This window comes from Octopus sinensis, linkage group LG15 (genome assembly GCF_006345805.1).
Source record: "Octopus sinensis linkage group LG15, ASM634580v1, whole genome shotgun sequence".
NCBI lineage: Eukaryota > Metazoa > Mollusca > Cephalopoda > Octopoda > Octopodidae > Octopus > Octopus sinensis.
The window spans coordinates 7,069,438-7,087,841 of NC_043011.1; the positions used below are offsets into that span (position 1 = coordinate 7,069,438).

Here is an 18,404-nt window from a genome sequence, read left to right on the forward strand (position 1 = left end):
ACCATACTGAATCACCTTGGAAATTACATTTAGGGTACGCCTGTCTGTGGACTAGTTGATGATGATGCACATTTAAATGGCCATTTGTACAATATGTATTTTTGTGGTACTGTTAGTGGTACAAGGGGGTGCTGAAAAGTTCCTGGCTTTAACGGTATCAGAAAATGCCTGGCTGTGGAGGTCCAACTTTGAGTTGCAGGGCTTAGAAAAACTGAAGGACCACTGCAGTAAGTGGTGTGAATCTGAGAGGGGGGGAATAGGTTGAATAGAATCCTAATTAACTGATCCTCCTGTATTTTTCTTTTACCCAAAGCCAGGAAGTCTTCAGCACCCCATTACTTAGACATTATGGTAAAAATCAAAAACTACTCCCCCCCCCCCCACTTTAACAAGAACTACCAACCTGAAATTACACCTTTACTTTAATTACATTACACACACACACACACACACACACACATGTATTGACATCTTTAACGAACGTTAATTACACTAAACCAAATTAATGGAAACTTTTCTTCTATGGAAAGTAAAATCTATTAACAATTGTATAATTAGTTAACAAATTTAACTATTAATTACTTAAATTGATTTAACTAATTCAGCTGATAAAACTGAATGAGTTTTAATGGACTTTGCCTCATCTGTAGAATTTCGGTCGACATTATTTGAGGAACTTACAACAACTGAATCTAAAATAACCGTTTGTTGTGGCTTCCACTTGATTCTCTTCCAAATGTTATCTTGCAATCCTCATTTTGTTTTTTTTTTTTAACATTTTATATTTAAATTATACAATTACTCGTTAGATATAATTACATAGATGTCACGTCTTCGTTTGTTCTTTAAAGTTTAAGTAAAACACATCAGTCGCTCATGCAGGAACATGGTATAAAAGCAATAAAAAAAAACTTTAAAGAAATATAAATAAATACATATTGCAAGAGTATTTCACTTTCCTATGAATTTTTATTGTTTCTTCAGTGACTCTCCATTTTTGGAGTACTCTGGATATCAACTTGTATGTTACTGAACACCTGTAAATAAATGAAATAAAAGAACAGTGTTTTGTTAATTTAAAACATTTTTCACTAAAATATATTTACTTTAAACAAATATCTGTTACGTTAAATGAGAAGATTTAAGAAAATAGTCCCTCTCTCATATAGATATATATATATAGATAGATAGATAGGTAGCCACTGCACACATTTTTTTTCTCTCCTTTTTTTTCTGTGTCCCTTTCTGCAGAAGAGCGTAAGCTCAAAACATAAAAGACATTTTCTATTCCTGAGCGTTATACTAATACATCTGTTTGTTATTTACACCACCTGTCTTCATCTTTTGTTTTTTTTTCGTGAACTCTCCCCTATATATATATATATATATAATATATATATATATATATATATATATAATATATATATATATATACACATATATATATATACACACACACACATATATGTATATACATATATAAATTAATCAAAATAAAAACATGATGCCAAGGATTCAGCGGTACATATGTTTCAGGCCTTTATTAGACGGATTTATAACAATGCATAATGTGTGTCTATGGCCTTCTTCAGCCGCGCACAATTACTACCTCAAGGACATGTATTACATCAAAAATTCTACGTTGGGGATGCAAATCCTCTGTCGCGTACGACATAATGCATATATATATACATATATATACACATATATATATATATACACACACATATATATATACACATATATATATATATATATATATACACATATATAATGAATGAAGACAGTTGCATCACGAGGTACAAATCTCTAATTGAAGAGAGAACATGTGGAAGGGGTAGACCCAGGAAGATGTGGGATGAAGTGGTGAGAAAGGATCTACAGGTGTTGGGACTCAGGCAGGGGACTGAGACTCCTGGCAGTTTGCTGTGCTTGGAAAGATATTCCCAGCTAAGCAAAGGCGTGGCTGTCCTTGCATATAGTCTTGTCCCCCTGCGACCCTCCCCAGCTGAGCATCCCTAATTTTTGCAGACACCTAGGTGCTGGTGCACTCTGTACTGTAAAATGGTTGGCTTTAGAAAAGGGCATCCAGCAGTAGAAGCAATGCCAAAACAGACACTGAGGCCTGAGCAGCTGACCAGCATGGGAAACGGACTTTAAATGATGAAGGCATTTGGCCAAGTGGTTAGGGATGTTGCACTCACGATCGCCAGATCACGGGTTCAATTTTTGGATTGGGTAATACATTGCATTCTTGAGCAAGTCACTTCATTTCACATCGCTCCAGTTTGTTCAGCTTCAAATGGGTACACCCTCTGATGGACTAGTCCTCCAATTAAGGTAAATATTGACCTGTTCATCTAAGACAGCAGGGTGGCATCCTTCAAAAGCTAAAATCATGCAAAAGCACATTGTGATCAGCAATGTTCGACATCTGATAGTCTGGTTGATCACATGATATATATATATATATATATATATAACGTGACCGACCAGGCTATCAGATGTTGCTACACATCGCTGGTCACAATGCGCTTTGTATTGTTTTAGCCTTCAAATGATGCCACCCCGCTGGCTAAGCGAGCAGGTCAAGAGAAGAAAGTTGCAGCGAAAGAGTACAGCAGGGATCGCCACCATCCCCTGCCGGAGCCTCGTGGGGCTTTAGGTGTTTTCGCTCAATAAACACTCAGAACGTCCGGTCTGGGAATCAAAACCACGAGTCCGCTGCCCTAACCAATGGGCCATTGCGCCTCCACACACACACATTCACATTATATATATATATATATGTATGTGTGTGTGTGTATTGTAATTGAATAACCTAAATTATCAAATATTCTGTTGTTCCTTCAAAATTCATTTCTCTGATTCAGTAATAAGGTTTTTAATTTTAGGCCAAAAGACGATCCTTTTTAACTGGTGATTGGCATCAAATGTTTCCATTGTGAAAGTTAAATGCAAAACATTATGTATTAGCCTAGAATCAAGTTGTGAACATCTATTGCATACACAGACACACCACACACACACATCTGAGTTGATTCACTCTGTCGATAGTCCGAGTTTCTCACCTCTGTCAGCTTCAAATGAGTAAATGAACTCCATAACATGTATTGTGTTCTTTCTTACTCTTATTTGTACATGGCACCAAACTCTTTTACTTGTTTCAGTCATTTGACTGTGGCCATGCTGGAGCACCGCTTTTAGTCAAGCAAATCGAACCCGGGACTTATTCTTTGTAAGCCCAGTACTTATTCTATCGGTCTCTTTTGCCGAACCGCTAAGTAACGAGGACATAAACACACCAGCATCGGTTGTCAAGCGATGTTGGGGGGACAAACACAGACACACAAACATTTACACATACACACATACATATATATATATATACAACAGGCTTCTTTTAGTTTTCATCTACCAAATCCACTCACAAGGCTTTGGTCGGCCCAAGGCTATAGCAGAAAACATTTGCCCAAGATGCCACACAGTGGGACTGAACCCGGTACCATGTGGTTGGTTAGCAAGCTACTTACCACACAGCCACTCCTGCGCCTATGTATGTATAATGTGCATGTATGTATAATCATAGATATGTGATTTCACTTCTATGGAAATAAAATCTCATTTCAATGTAACTGAGTGAAGGAAAAACGACCCAAAAAGATTGCATTGGCCCTCCTTTTCTTTCAACTCAACCCCACTCATTTCAAAAACCCTCTGAAAAATAGGTTTCTTGTCATGATGTGTGATTGCACACGTGTATACATTTATGTGTTAATGTTTGTTTTTGTATTCAGTTAGAATAAAAACAATTTTACATTAATCTGATGGATTGCTCTATACTTTTTGTAGAGTATAAATTTATTTTCTTACACAAGAATTTTATTGACTGTGACCTCGAAGTTTCAGCCAACTAACCCCTCATCAAGAACCTCCCACCCCACCAAAAAAGTTACATTACAAAAAAAAGCTGACTGACCCAATTACTAACGTTATAAATATTGGACTTTGTCCTTTGACCTTTATGTTGTCAAAGCAAAGGATTAAATGCAATAAAACCAAAAATAAGTAAAACTATGGACACACAACAAATGGGACACACTTAAAATATGGACACCTGCTTACAAAGTTCTACATACATGAATAAATTCTAAACAAATAACATAACAAAGGCGCAGGAGTGGCTGTGTGGTAAGTAGCTTGATTACCAACCACATCGTTCCGGGTTCAGTCCCACTGCGTGGCACCTTGGGCGAGTGTCTTCTACTATAGCCTCGGGCCGACCAAAGCCTTGTGAGTGGATTTGGTTGACGGAAACTGAAAGAAACCCGTCATATATATGTATATATATATATATATGCGTGTGTGTGTTTGTCCCGCTAGTATTGCTTGACAACTGATGCTGGTGTGTTTATGTCCCCGTTACTTAGCAGTTCAGCAAAAGAGACCGATAGAATAAGTACTGGGCTTACAAAAAGAATAAGTCCTGGGGTCGAGTTGCTCGATTAAAGGCAGTGCTCCAGCATGGCCGCAGTCAAATGACTGAAACAAGTAAAAGAGAGAGTAAAGAGTAACCCCAAATTTAATCAAAAATTTCTCCAAAACACCCCTCCATAACAATCCACCCTAAGACCTAATTAACAGTCCACCCCAAACACATGTAATAAAGGAAGGCTTTAACACAACAGAGATTATATAAAACTGAGATTAACTTCAGTGCATCACCGTCTGATGATGGCTTCACTGGCTGAAACTTAGAAGTCACTGTCGATAATACTTTTGTTTCAGAATAAATATATAAGTGAATAGAAACGGATGTCTGGTCTCAGCCGATGCATATGAATTTGCTTGTGCCATCAGCCAGAGCTGCTTCAACAATGTGTGTCTTAGGATGAGATATTATCATCTTCGGTGGTCGTGATTGCAAAGGCAGACAAAATGATGTTCATACCTACAACATAGGTAAGCCAGTTTGGTGATACTTCTATTAACCCTTTAGTGTTTAAACCGGCCATATCCAGCACCATCCGACCGTGGCTGTTTGCCAGCCTCGCCTGGCATGTAAAAAGCACCCACTACACTCACGGAGTGGTTGGCGTTAGGAAGGGCATCCAGCCGTAGAAACACTGCCAGATCAGACTGGGCCTGGTGCAGCCTTCTGGCTTCCCAGACCCCAGTTGAACCGTCCAACCCATGCTAGCATGGAAAGCGGATGCTAAACGATGATGATGATTGTATGTATATTTACATTATATATATATAAAATTATTAAAAAGGACAACAAACGTTAAGGCAAGACAAACATCTCAAGTCATTATTATTGGAAAAATTCAAAGACTTACAACTGTTTTTGGGATATTCCATCATCAGAGACAAATACTTGTTTCTGATGAGGAAATATCCCATGTTTTAGGATATCCCAGAAACAGGTGTAAGACTTCGAATTATTCCAATAATAGAAACATATATGACTTGAGATGTTTGTCTTGCCGATATAGCAGATATATATTTATATATCCGGTATATCGGAAATCTAAAATGGTTCCATAACTCCTGTCTCAGCTATAACCTCGGAGCCCATTACAGCACTTACCTAGCATACCTAGTAGTTTAGATCACCTGTGAACTAAACCCGCCACAATTTGTGTGTGTGTGTATGTATATATATATATACCAAAAAATAAGCAACAAAAATGGATCAGTAGTTTAGTACAATTGTTTCATACTATAAACATTTTATTAAAGCTGCAAAAATTACAGCAAATATAATGTCAAGTAATCTTTTTATATATATATAAATAAAACATATGCATATATGTACTCCTGCGTACATACCTCTACATGTATATATACACGCATATATGAGTACAGGACACCAAAAAAACGTTGAACACAATGAGAAACGAAAACATAGACACAAACCCAAGGAACTGGACATTTTTTTAAACAACAAAAAAATAGAGTACAGGACAATTAACAAAGAAAAAACCCCTTCTTCAGTCGCCATGGTTTCATCTACTCTACACACACACACAAATTCTTCTAATATAAAATACCTGTATATCATCTCTAAACCTTCTAAGATATATATATATATATATATATAGGTATGTATGCATTCATATATGTATATATACATTATGTGTGTAGATATGCTTAAAGATGTGTATACACATACTACACAGAACAAAGGAAAAAGAAACTTTTACATACTGTAGTTCCCAAATTTGGTATATCTATACTGTGGAAGTATTGGCTGGAAAGAGAACAGAAGAATAGAACTTGTTTTGTGTCCACATTCATAATAATAATAATAATAATTCAGAGGTGAGAAGCTAAATAAATATAAAATCATTATTTAATGTTTGATAATCAAAAAAAAAAAATTTACATTTTCGAAAAAAAAAAGCAAACAAAACAAAAAAAAATGCTTTTCTTTCTAAAAAAAAAAGTTTTTTCTTTCCTAAATTATAATTTTTTGTTTTTATTTTTTCCTTATATGTAAATACTTATGTGTGTGTATCATAAATATACATACACATGTATGAATGAATGTGTACACACGAATATATACATACACATGTATGTTTGTGTGTGCATTGTGCATATATATATATATATATGTATGTATATGCGTATATATATATGTATGTATATGTGTATATATATATATGTATGTATATGTGTATATATATATGTGTATATACACACACATACACAGATTACTGGACCTTAGTTTTTCTTGAATTATAAACAATCATATTCCTTGGATATTATTATTATTAATTTTCCTGATTAGTAGCAGAGGTGGGGGTGGGGGTGTCATATAAATGTTTCATTTTATATATATATATATATATATATATATATATACATACACACACACATATATATATATATATTCTATATATATTTCTGACATTACAAGACTAGATAATAACTTGGTGGAATAAAAACAATAAATACAAAATGAAAAATATGTTCATTTCATTTTTCACCATTTTAAGATCTTTTGTTTGTATTTCCCCCCCAATTTTTTTTTTTTTTGGGGGGGGGGGTCTTTGAGAATTTTTTTGTTGTTGTAATTCTCCAGATTGTTTGATATAGAAGAGGAGTCAGACACTTTTCAATGTTAATTAACATTGTGTTGTTTTTTTTTTGTGTGTAACACCTGGGTATTGTGTCAAACAAGGTATCTGGATGTGAATAGGAGCAGGGACATCTGTAATGCTAAGAAGCTTGCTTCCCAACCACATGGTTCCGGGTTCAGTCCTGTTGCGTGGCACCTTGTACAAGTGTCTTCTATTGAAGCCTCGGGCCGACCAAAGCCTTGTCAGTGGATTTGGTAGACGGAAACTGAAAGAAGCCTCCTTGTACTTGTTTCAGTCATCAGACCATGGCCATACTGGGGCAGAGCAAATCAGCCCCAGCCTGATACGTAATCTATTGGTTTCTTTTGCCAAACAGCTAAGTTATGGGGATGTAAACATACCAACACTGGTTGTTAAGCAGGGTGGGACACACACAGATGTGTGGGTATATCATCATCATTGTTTAACGTCCATTTTCCATGCTGGCATGGGTTGGATGGTTTGACTGGGGTCTGGCAAGCCAGGAGGCTGCACCAGACTCCAGTCTGCTTTGGTATGGCTTCTACCACTGGATGCCCTTCCTAATGCCAACCACTCCAAGAGTGTAGTGGGTACTTTTTACATGCCATTGGCACAGGAGCCAGTTGGGATGAGGAGGCTGGCATCGGCCACATTTGGATGGTGCTTTTTACATGCTACTGGCACAGGAGCCAGTCAGGGCAAGGGGACAGGCATTGATCATGTTCGGATGGTGCTTTTTACGTGCCACCTGCACAGGGAGCCAGTCAGGTGGCACTGGCAACGACCCACAGATAAACACGTGAAGGTGCATAGCTCTGGTTAGAATGTTGGACTCACAATCATGAGGTAATGAGTTCAATTCCTGGAACAGGCTACGTGCTCTGTTCTTGAGCAAGACACTTTATTTCATGTTGCTCAAGTTCACTCAGCTGTAGAAATGAGTTGTGACATCAATGATGCCAAGTTGTATCGGCCCCTTGGATAACATCGGTAGCGTGGAGAGAGGTCGCTGGTATGGATGGGCAACTGCTGGTCTTCCATAAAACAACCTTGCCCGGACTTGGGCCTCAGAGGGGAGACTTTCTAGGTTACAATCCCATGGTCATTCATGATTTTTACATATATATGTATACACACTTTTACTTCTTTGTCATTTGACTGCAGCCATGCTGGAGCACTGCCATTGGTCAAATAAATTGACCCTAGCACTTATTCTGTCGGTCTCTTTTGCCAAACCACTAAGTTTTGGGAACATAAACACACCAACATTGGTGGGGAGACAGACACACACACATAAATATATAGACATATATATATATATATATATATATATAAGATGGGCTTCTTCCAGTTTCCATATACCAAATCCACTCACAAGGTTTTGGTTGACCAGAGGTTATAGCAGAAGACACTTGCCCAAGGTTCCACACAGTGGGACTGAACCCGGAACCATGTGGTTGGGAAGCAAGCTTCTTACCACACAGCCTTGCCTGTGCTTATATATATTTTGGTGAAAATGGTTTTAAGTGGTGTTAAGTTTCACATTGGTATTTATTTATAAGCTTAAAGCTTACATGCCCCATTATTAGACTATTTTCCTTAGTCAACTGCACAATGATCACTATAAAATTTAAGCTTCTAAAAAAACACCATTATACATATATGAGCTTCTTTCAGTTTCTGTTTACCAAATTTATATTATATGGCTGTGTGGTAAGTAGCTTGCTTCCCAACCACATGGTTCCAGGTTCAGTCCCTTGAACAAGTGTCTTCTACTATAGCCTCAGGCCAACCAAAGCCTTGTGAGTGGATTTGGTAGATGGAAACTGAAAGAAGCCCATTGTATATATATATATATGTGTGTGTGTGTGTATATTTGTGTGTCCGTGTTTGTCCCCCAACACTGCTTGACAACCGATGCTGGTGTGCTTACGTCCTCATAACTTAGCAGTTCGGCAAAAGAGACCGATAGAATAAGTACTAGGCTTACAAAGAATAAGTCCTGGGGTCGATTTCTTCGACTAAAGGCGGTGCTGCAGCATGGCTGCAGTCAAATGACTGAAACAAGTAAAAGAGTATATATATATATATATATGGAAGAAAGTTTGAAAATGCAAAGGTCTTTTAGAGATGTTTATTGACTTGACCGGTTTCACTTTTTAGAAAAAGATTATCAAAAGTAAAATGTAAAGCTTTGTATAGGCTTTGCTGTATTAAATAATGGTTATCATAGTTGTATTAAAGTACAGTTATACAGTCTTTGATAATGATAAGAAAATGTTAAAAACAGTTTACATGAAAGTGTTTAAGAAAGGGAATGCAATAAGTATTTTGAGTTCAATAAAAATCATGTTTGTTTGGTAGTATATATATATACAGAAGTATATTTAAGAATTTACAAAAAATTGGAGAGGAATAACTTGGATGGCCTGAGGCTAAAGCAGTTGTTCTTCTATTTTTTGTAAATTCTTAATTATATCTTCTTCTGTATATGTGTATATATATGTATATATATATAAATTAAATTCGAGATAAAACCACTATTAGGCAACTCAAACAGTGATAGACATAAACCAATACATAAATAACAAAAAATATAAATATAATTAATAAAATATATAATATATATATATAAATATAAAATTTTAATTTTTATATTTAAAATTTTTTTTTTAATACTAACCAAAAAGTATAAAAAAAAGATAAATATAATATAAGTAAAAACACTACGTATGTTTCATGGCTATAATTAAATTCAAATTACAATTAAGTTTAAATTCAATTGAAAATTCGAATTAAAATTATAGTCAATCTTCAGGTTAATAGTTAAGTAAGCAAATAGAGTTAAACAATATTTTTTAAGAAATAAATAAAATAATAATTTTTCTTATAAGAAAACTCTATTATCTAAATTAGAAACTTAAAACATTAGGATTATGTCATACAACCCATTTATTATGTTAAATTTTTATTTTTAAGGTAAAAAAATAGATAGAAATATGTATTTATCTATTAAGATATAATATGGCTTTAAAAAAACATAATAAACTCATGAATATCGTTAACTTAGTAATAGTCCAATATCTAATTACCAAATTATTTAAGAAAATAATCACTATTTGTATTTTTAGATTTAAGTTCGCATCTAATAATTATAAAATATTTAAAAATAACTAAATTATTATCAACAAATATAGTAATTAAAATCTAAAATTTACTCTATCAATAATTATATAGACATATAACGAAAATAAATTAATTAATTAGTCCATTATTACTTACATAAATATTAAATATTAATATAATATATTTATGAAATACATTAAAAAATTAAAGATTAAAAATCAAATTATAACGTACAGTTATAATCTAATAATTAAATACATATCATCAACAACTAAATAATTATAGAATCAAATTAACAATCAGTAGTTATATAGTATACAATACAATAGAATAAAACTTATTAAAATATTTCAAAATCTTAAATAGAAAAGGTTTACTTAGCTTTCAAAAATCGTGTCATTAAACTAAAATTTTAAAACAGAAAATTTTTATTTATATTTATACTGTGAAATTTGATTTAATCCTAAATCTAATTTTTCCCTGTAAGTTTGGATATACTCCCTAATATTATTATTATTATATATATATATACTACCACACAAACATGATTTTTATTGAACTCAAAATACTTATTGCATTCCCTTTCTTAAACACTTTCATGTAAACTGTTTTTAACATTTTCTTATTATTATCAAAGACTGTGTAACTGTACTTTAATTCAACTATGATAACCATTATTTAACACAACAAAGCCTATACAAAGCTTTACATTTTACTTTTGATGATCATTTTTTAAAAAAGTGAAACCGGTCGAGTTAATAAACATCTTTAAAAGACCTTTGCATTTTCAAACTTTCTTCCATATATATTTTCACTTGTATGGTAGCTTACAACTTTAGTTTGTTTTATATATATATATATATATAAATGTATGTATAAACATAGAGAGAGATTAGTCACACTGTTAACAGTAAGATATGAATATAGTGTGGTCTGTGCCTCAGAACCCGTTATGAAACATCTCTTGTAGATGCCAGCTGCACCACATGACGGAATGAACCCAGTACAACATGGCTGAAAGGTGAACATCTTAACCACATGACCATGCCTACACACACACACACACACACGTGAGAAAGTTAAAACACAGTATATTTTATTTAACGATTTTCAGTCCGTTTCCTGTCTCACATTGTTGTAATTATTACAACAATAAATAATAATTATTTTATATTTAAATATTCTTTTCTTTTTCTTTCAAAAAATATTGATTACAAACACATTTTTTATGCCTCAGGCAAAGAAGCATCATTTAATGTGGTGTGTGTGTGTGACAGTGTGAGTATGTACATTTGTGTGAGACTGTGTATAAAGTGTGTGTGTATATGAGGTTCTTTGTGTGCGTTTCTCATTGAGACCACTTGAGGTTTCTTTCAGAAAATAAACCAACTTGAATAATTCAAGTCTTTGGACAAAATTAATCTAAACAAACATTATTTCTGAAGAATAAAAATTATGGAGACAAGACAAAAAACCTCTCTTCCTAAAAACATGTAACACCATTTTCACGCTTATGCACACATACGAACACCCATCTCAATATATATAGAGGCAACTATATATATATCCAGATATACATTCCACAATATGTGCATGTGTATATATATATATATATTTTTTTTTTTCTTTGTTGCCCACAAGGGACTAAACACAGAGGGGGACAAACAAGGACAGACAAACGGATTAAGCCGATTACATCAACCTCAGTGCGTAACTGGTACTTATTTCATCGACCCTGAAAGGGTGAAAGGCAAAGACGACCTCGGCAGAATTTGAACTCACAACGTAATGGCAGATGACATATGGCTACGCATTTCGCCCGGCGTGCTAACGCTTCAGCCAGCTCGCGCCTTATATGTGTATATATATATATATATATGTGTGTGTGTGGACAGCAGTATGGTAGATAAGGCCATGGAAACCGGGAAAGCCGTTGGTCCCACGGCTGTGATGCTCCAAGTATCCAGTAAGATAAAGTACAGGCTAATCACCCACATAATTAATCACATCATTCAGGAAGGTGTAATACCCAATGACTGGCATAGCAGCATTATTGTTAGTTGCTACAAGGGTTAAGGGTACTGCTTTAGGGAGAAGCAATTATCAAACTTCTAGACTCAGTGATGAAAATTAGAGAGAGAGAGTTATTGCCCAATTAATTAACAGCAGAATTAGTCAAGATGGGAAGAAGCACAAAGCTTTGAATAAACCATTTCGGTTGGCATTTGTAGATCTAGAGAAAGCTGCTGATAGAGTGCCCCGCCATTGTGATATGGTGGGCATTGAGGTGGCTAGGGAAAGCTGTACAGGTCATGTATAAAGATATTGTCTGTAAGGTGAGAGTCAACCACAAGTAGAGCAAAGAATTTGGTATACAGGTACTGGTTCATCAAAGCATAGTCCTCAGTCCCCTCCTTTTCATCATTGTCCTCCAAGCCATAATAGAGGAAGTCAAGACCAGCAGACCCCAGCATTTTGCCATCTTGGCAGATTCCATATCAGAGCAAAACCTAGAATCTAAAGGCCTTAAGGTTAACTTAGCAAAGACTAAGGTCCTAATAAGCAAGAAAACTGATATGACCCTACATTCTTCAGGTAGATGGCCCTGTTCAATTTGTAGGAAAGGTGTAGACAAGAACTCTATATGGTGTACCCAGTGTAAGCTATAGACACCCAAGAGGTGCACTAGCTTAATAGGAAGGTTACCAGAGAAGGTGATATGTGAAAGATGCAGAGGATCCATAGAAACTAGAGACTCGGGGAAATTAATTCTCTCAAATTTCTGCTACCAAGGGGACCAAATTAGAAGAGGGGGAGGGTGCATGGTAGCTAGACTATAAGAATAGGATGGAGGAAATTGAGAGAGCTTTTTTACCTCTGTTGGCTACGAAAGGTTCACTCACTGAGTGAAAGGAGGATTGTATAATGCCTGTATACAGAGAGCAATTCTACATGGTAGTAAGATGTGGCCCCCGAATGCAGGGGACATGTGGAGGGTAGAGAAGAACGAAGCTAGTATAATCCAGTGGATGTGTAATTCAAGTGTACATGTTCGACAGTGTTGGTGTATTGAGAGAGAAGTTTGGCATTAAGAGGAATTGGTTGCTGTGTACAAGAGTGAAGATGGCACTGGTTTGGTCATGTGATGTGGATGGATGCTGACAGACAGTTCCATAAAGAGGTGCCAATAGGAAGACATGGAACAAAGTGTAGAAGAATAACCTGAGGATGCCGAAACTTTCAGGTGAGATGACAAAGGACCGAGACACCTGGCGCCTTGCTGTACTCAAGAAGACCGATACTCTGCATGGGAGGTGTTAGACTGGTTCACCCTGACCCAGTGGTGAGTATTGACCTGCAAGTAGTCTTTGCTGGTGCCACATAAAAGTAGCCCTTCAGTGCCATGTAAAAGCATCCAGTCCACACTCTGCAACTTGGTTGGTGTTAGAAAGGGCATCCAGCCATAGAGACCAGGCCAAATCAGACATGGAGTCTGGTGCAGCCCCCACCAGCTTGCCAGCTCTGGTCAAACCATCCAACCCATGCCAGTATGGACAATGGACGTTAAATGATGGTACATGTATATATTTCATTATTGCCCACAAGGGGCTAAACATAGAGGGGACAAACAAGGACAGACAAATAGATTAAGTCGATTACATCGACCCTAGTGCGTAACTTGTACTTAATTTATCGACCCCGAAAGGATGAAAGGCAAAGTCGACCTCGACGGAATTTGAACCCAGAATGTAAGGACAGACAAAATACTGCTAAGCATTTTGCCCAGCGTGCTAACGATTCTGCCAACTCACCGCCTTGTATGTATATATATATATTTTTATCCAAGGGGAGGCAATGTGAGCAACAACCACAGGAACATTACAAAATCCACAGAAAGATCAAACACATACAAATATTCATATATTCATTCATATCTATAAAGCCCGACATTTAAAAATTTAGTAATATATAAATAAATATATCATATAAAAATATAAATTTTGCATATAACACCTTGAATTTATGCTTAAAACATTTAGTATAAATTTGTTACAATAAAAGAAATAAAAATAATAAATAAAATATAAAGCATACAATGACATAATAAAAGACGAATTAAAATTCTAGAGAAATGTACATAGAAGATAATAATTATACAAGTTTACAAAGATACATAGAAGTCCATCTACGGGCCGTTTCGGAGACGCGCCAATTAATATGAGACATATATTTAAAATTGACACATTTATAGTAAATGTTTTAAGTGTAAATTCAAGGTGTTATATACAAAATTTATATTTTTATATGATATACTAGCTTAAGGTGACCCACTCTACGCACGGGTAAGAGTGTTGTTGTTACTTCCTGTTGCTTCCTTTCAGCACGTAAAAAGCACCATCTGAACGTGGCCGATTGCAGCGCCACCATGACTGTCTTCTGTGCCGGTGGCATGTAAAACGCACCAACTGATCGTGGCCACTGCCAGCCCCGCCATCACCTGTGCCGGCGGCACGATAAAAGCACCCACTACAATCACAGAGTGGTTGGCATTAGGAAGGGCATCCAGCTGTAGAAACACTACCAGATCAGACTGGAGCCTGGTGCAGCCTCCTGGCTTCCCAGACCCCGGTCAAACTGTCCAACCCGTGCTAGCATGGAAAAGGGACGTTAAATGATGATGATGATAATGATTCTCCCTCTTTGTTTCTCTCTCACTTTCCCACTCTCTTACTTTTCTTTTCTCTCGGACTCTCCCTCGCTTTCTCTTACTCTCTATCTTTATCTATCTCTCTCCCATTTATAAACAACAGAAGATCTTGAGTAAGTTGAGAAATAAAATATTTAGAAAGATCAATCATAAATATCAGGCAGTGGCAACGGAAAGGTCTGCTTCAAGGCAAACAGCAAAAGGGACAGACGAACTTGCGAGCTGAATAAAAATAATAAAATATTGGAAACCAAAGTTTGAAGGGATAGAATGTGAGGATAGTAGAGTCACCATGGCTGGCATTTCTTAACGACGGACAGCAACGTATTGACAGTTTTACGGCTGGCGTAAAATTTTGAACTTGATGTAAAAGAAAATTCCTAAACACCAAGTTTTGAAGTGATTCTTTCTCACGACAGTAGACTCACCATGGCAAGCATTCAAAACTTCTTCATCATGGACAGCAACACATTGACGATTAAAAGGCTGGCGCAAATTTTTTAGCTTGATGTAACAGAGAATTCGTAAATACCCGCTCCTTTAAATTTTAATCCCCTTCCAGCCCCATTTAGACCCCTTTTCACATTTTGGTTAATATAACCCAATTTCATTCGGGTCTACTGGGGCCACATTTTATAAGATGAGGAATTTTGTCCTAGAGGTGACGCCTTTCATTTGAGGAAAAGAATAGTTGTCATGCAAACTTGCCAGCACTTTTAACATAGGTGTGCATATTTTCAGCTCAACCGACCACATAATGCACACATTATATATATATATATGTATATATATGTGTGTGTGTGCACGCATTATATATACAAATCTATACAACTTATATATATATATGTATAAATTAAATTAGAGATAAAACCACTAATAGGCAAATCAAACAGTGAAAAACATAAACCAAAACATAAAAATTAAAATATAATATAGAAAATATAAAATTGAAAAATTTAAATTATTTAAATTTAAAATAAAAATTATTAATTTATATTTATAATTTTTTTTAAAATATATATAACTATCAAAAAGTATTAAAAAGTTTACTATACATAAATACAGATATATACACTTTGTATATATACATTATATATATATATATTTATATATAGAACACACACACATATATAAATTAACCCAATAAATATCTGATTCATAATATTTGTTCTTATGATTGTGTGGTGGTGGTGGCGATGATAATTCTGTCTATGAATGCAGACAGACGTAGAGAGAGAGAGAGTGTGGAAGGCGGGGAGGGGGAGATATAGAACGACGTTTGAGGACGTTATAAAGAGAAAGTGAAGGGGAGTTAGACGCTGTTAGACAACGTTATATATAGAATGTGATGGGAAGGGAGGAAAGAGAGTGAGTGACGGAGGAAGACAGATGCATAAAAGAATGAGAGTAGACTTGTGAAAGTGAGTTTTTGGCCCTAGCAACAACACCTTTTAAGATGGGGATTTCTAACCTAGCCCTAAATTTTTTAATGTCGGGCTTTATAGATATGAATGAATATATGAATGTTTGTATGTGTTTGATCTTTCTGTGGGTTTTGTGATGTTCCTGTGGTTGTTGCTCGCATTGCCTCCCCTCAGATGAAAAAAAGTGTATACAACTCATTAGAGCACTACTATTTCCAGTCCGTTGTATATCTTGAGCATTGTTGTCACCCAAGATATAACTTTATATTTTGTAATATATATAATCAGAAATATTAAATTTCTAAATATCTCATAGAGATATGTACGGTGGTGGGGCGATAGAGTGGTTGTATACTGTCAACTTAACGTGAAGGTAGAGGATTACACCACCGCTGTTTAGCCCTAGGAAGCATCGACGCTTCCTGTCAGCTTCGACACATTTACTGTATCCTTATATATATTTACGAAGGGGAGACAAATACGCCCAACAGCTAGGCCTGCATCTAGAGACACGCATGTTTCAGGGTCTTTGCCCATCATCGGTCTAGAGTAGCAGAAGCCTGCCAGCTGAAGATATCTGTCTCTATTTTGTAAATATATATATCTAATTTTCAGTGAGGTATATTCACTGATCACCAAAATCAGAAATATTAAATTTCTAAATATCTCATAGAGATATGTACATATATACTCTTTTACTTGTTTCAGTCATTTGACTGTGGCCATGCTGGAGCACCGCCTTTAGTTGAGCAAATCGACCCCGGTGCTTATTCTTTGTAAGCCCAGTACTTATTCTATCAGTCTCTTTTGCCGAACTGCTAAGTTACAAGGACATAAAGACACCAGCATCGGTTGTCAAGCAATGCTAGGGGTCAAACACAGACACACAAACACACACATACATATATATGACAGGCTTCTTTCAGTTTCCGTCTATCAAATCCACTCACAAGGCATTGGTCGGCCCGGGGCTATAGCAGAAGACACTTGCCCAAGGTGCCACGCAGTGGGACTGAACCCGGAACCATGTGGTTGGTTAGCAAGCTACTTACCACACAGCCACTCCTGTGAAATATATATATATATTTCACGACCAAACCAGTGTAGTTTCGTCTCTTGCACATAATTCCTCTGAAGCGAAGTGTCTTGCTCAAAGACACAATATTCCACCAAGACAAGGAATGGCACTCATGACATTATGATCACAAACCTAACATCTTAACTGTGAGTTCCTGCGCCACCATAGTTGACAATACATTGAGGTTAGTAATTCGTTAATTAATGGAACGAGAAACAATTGGGAGCTGCTGTTCGGATGCTGACACGTATGACCACGGGCACGGCTAGCTGGACAGTCAGCCTGTTTTGGTGCTGGAGGCAAAATACAAATCTATGTCATCATCATAGTTTAATGTCCACTTTCCATGCTGGCATGGATGGGTAGGATGGTTTGACTGAGGACTGGCAAGCCAGGAGGCTGCACAAGGCTCCAATCTGATCGGACAAGGTTCCTACAGCTGGATGCCCTTCCTAATGCCAACCACTCTGAGAATGCAGTGGATGCTCTTTACATTCTATCAGCACAGGGGCGAGTCAGGTGGTACTGGCATCAACCACGCTTGAATAGTGCTTTTTACGTGCTACAAGCAGAGGACCAGTCAGGCAGCACTGACATCAACCACACTTGTATGGTGCTTTTTACGTGCCAGTCGGGCAGTACTGGCATCTGCCACAATAAAGATTTCACTTGACTCAACAGGTCTTCTCAAGCACAGTATATTGCCCAATGATTGAAGGGTATTCTTAAATGGACCGGTTATGTGACACTGGCATCAGCCATGGCTATGATCTTACTTGACTTCCCAGGTCTTCTCAAGCACAGCATATTTCCAAAGGTCTCAATCATTTGTCATTGCCTCAGTGAAGCCCAACGTTCAAAAGTTGTGCTTCACCACCTCATCCCAGGTCTTCCTGGGATACCTCTTCCACAGGTTCCCCCCACTGTTAGAGCATGGCACTTCTTCACACAGCTGT

The 18,404-nt window shown here is 36.4% G+C and overlaps 1 protein-coding gene across 1 annotated transcript in view; it reads right to left on the reverse strand.

Annotated features, from left to right (window-relative positions):
- Positions 1-587: 587 nt before the first annotated feature.
- Positions 588-18,404, reverse strand: part of LOC115219873 (cilia- and flagella-associated protein 69-like) — a 103,907-nt gene continuing 86,090 nt past the window's right edge. The window contains exons 22-23 of the mRNA XM_029790171.2: positions 6,214-6,256; positions 588-1,037 (exon numbers count right to left, since the gene is read on the reverse strand). Coding sequence (XP_029646031.1) covers positions 981-1,037; positions 6,214-6,256 — 100 coding nt within the window. The 3' untranslated portion in view covers positions 588-980. The remainder of the gene's footprint in view (positions 1,038-6,213; positions 6,257-18,404) is intronic.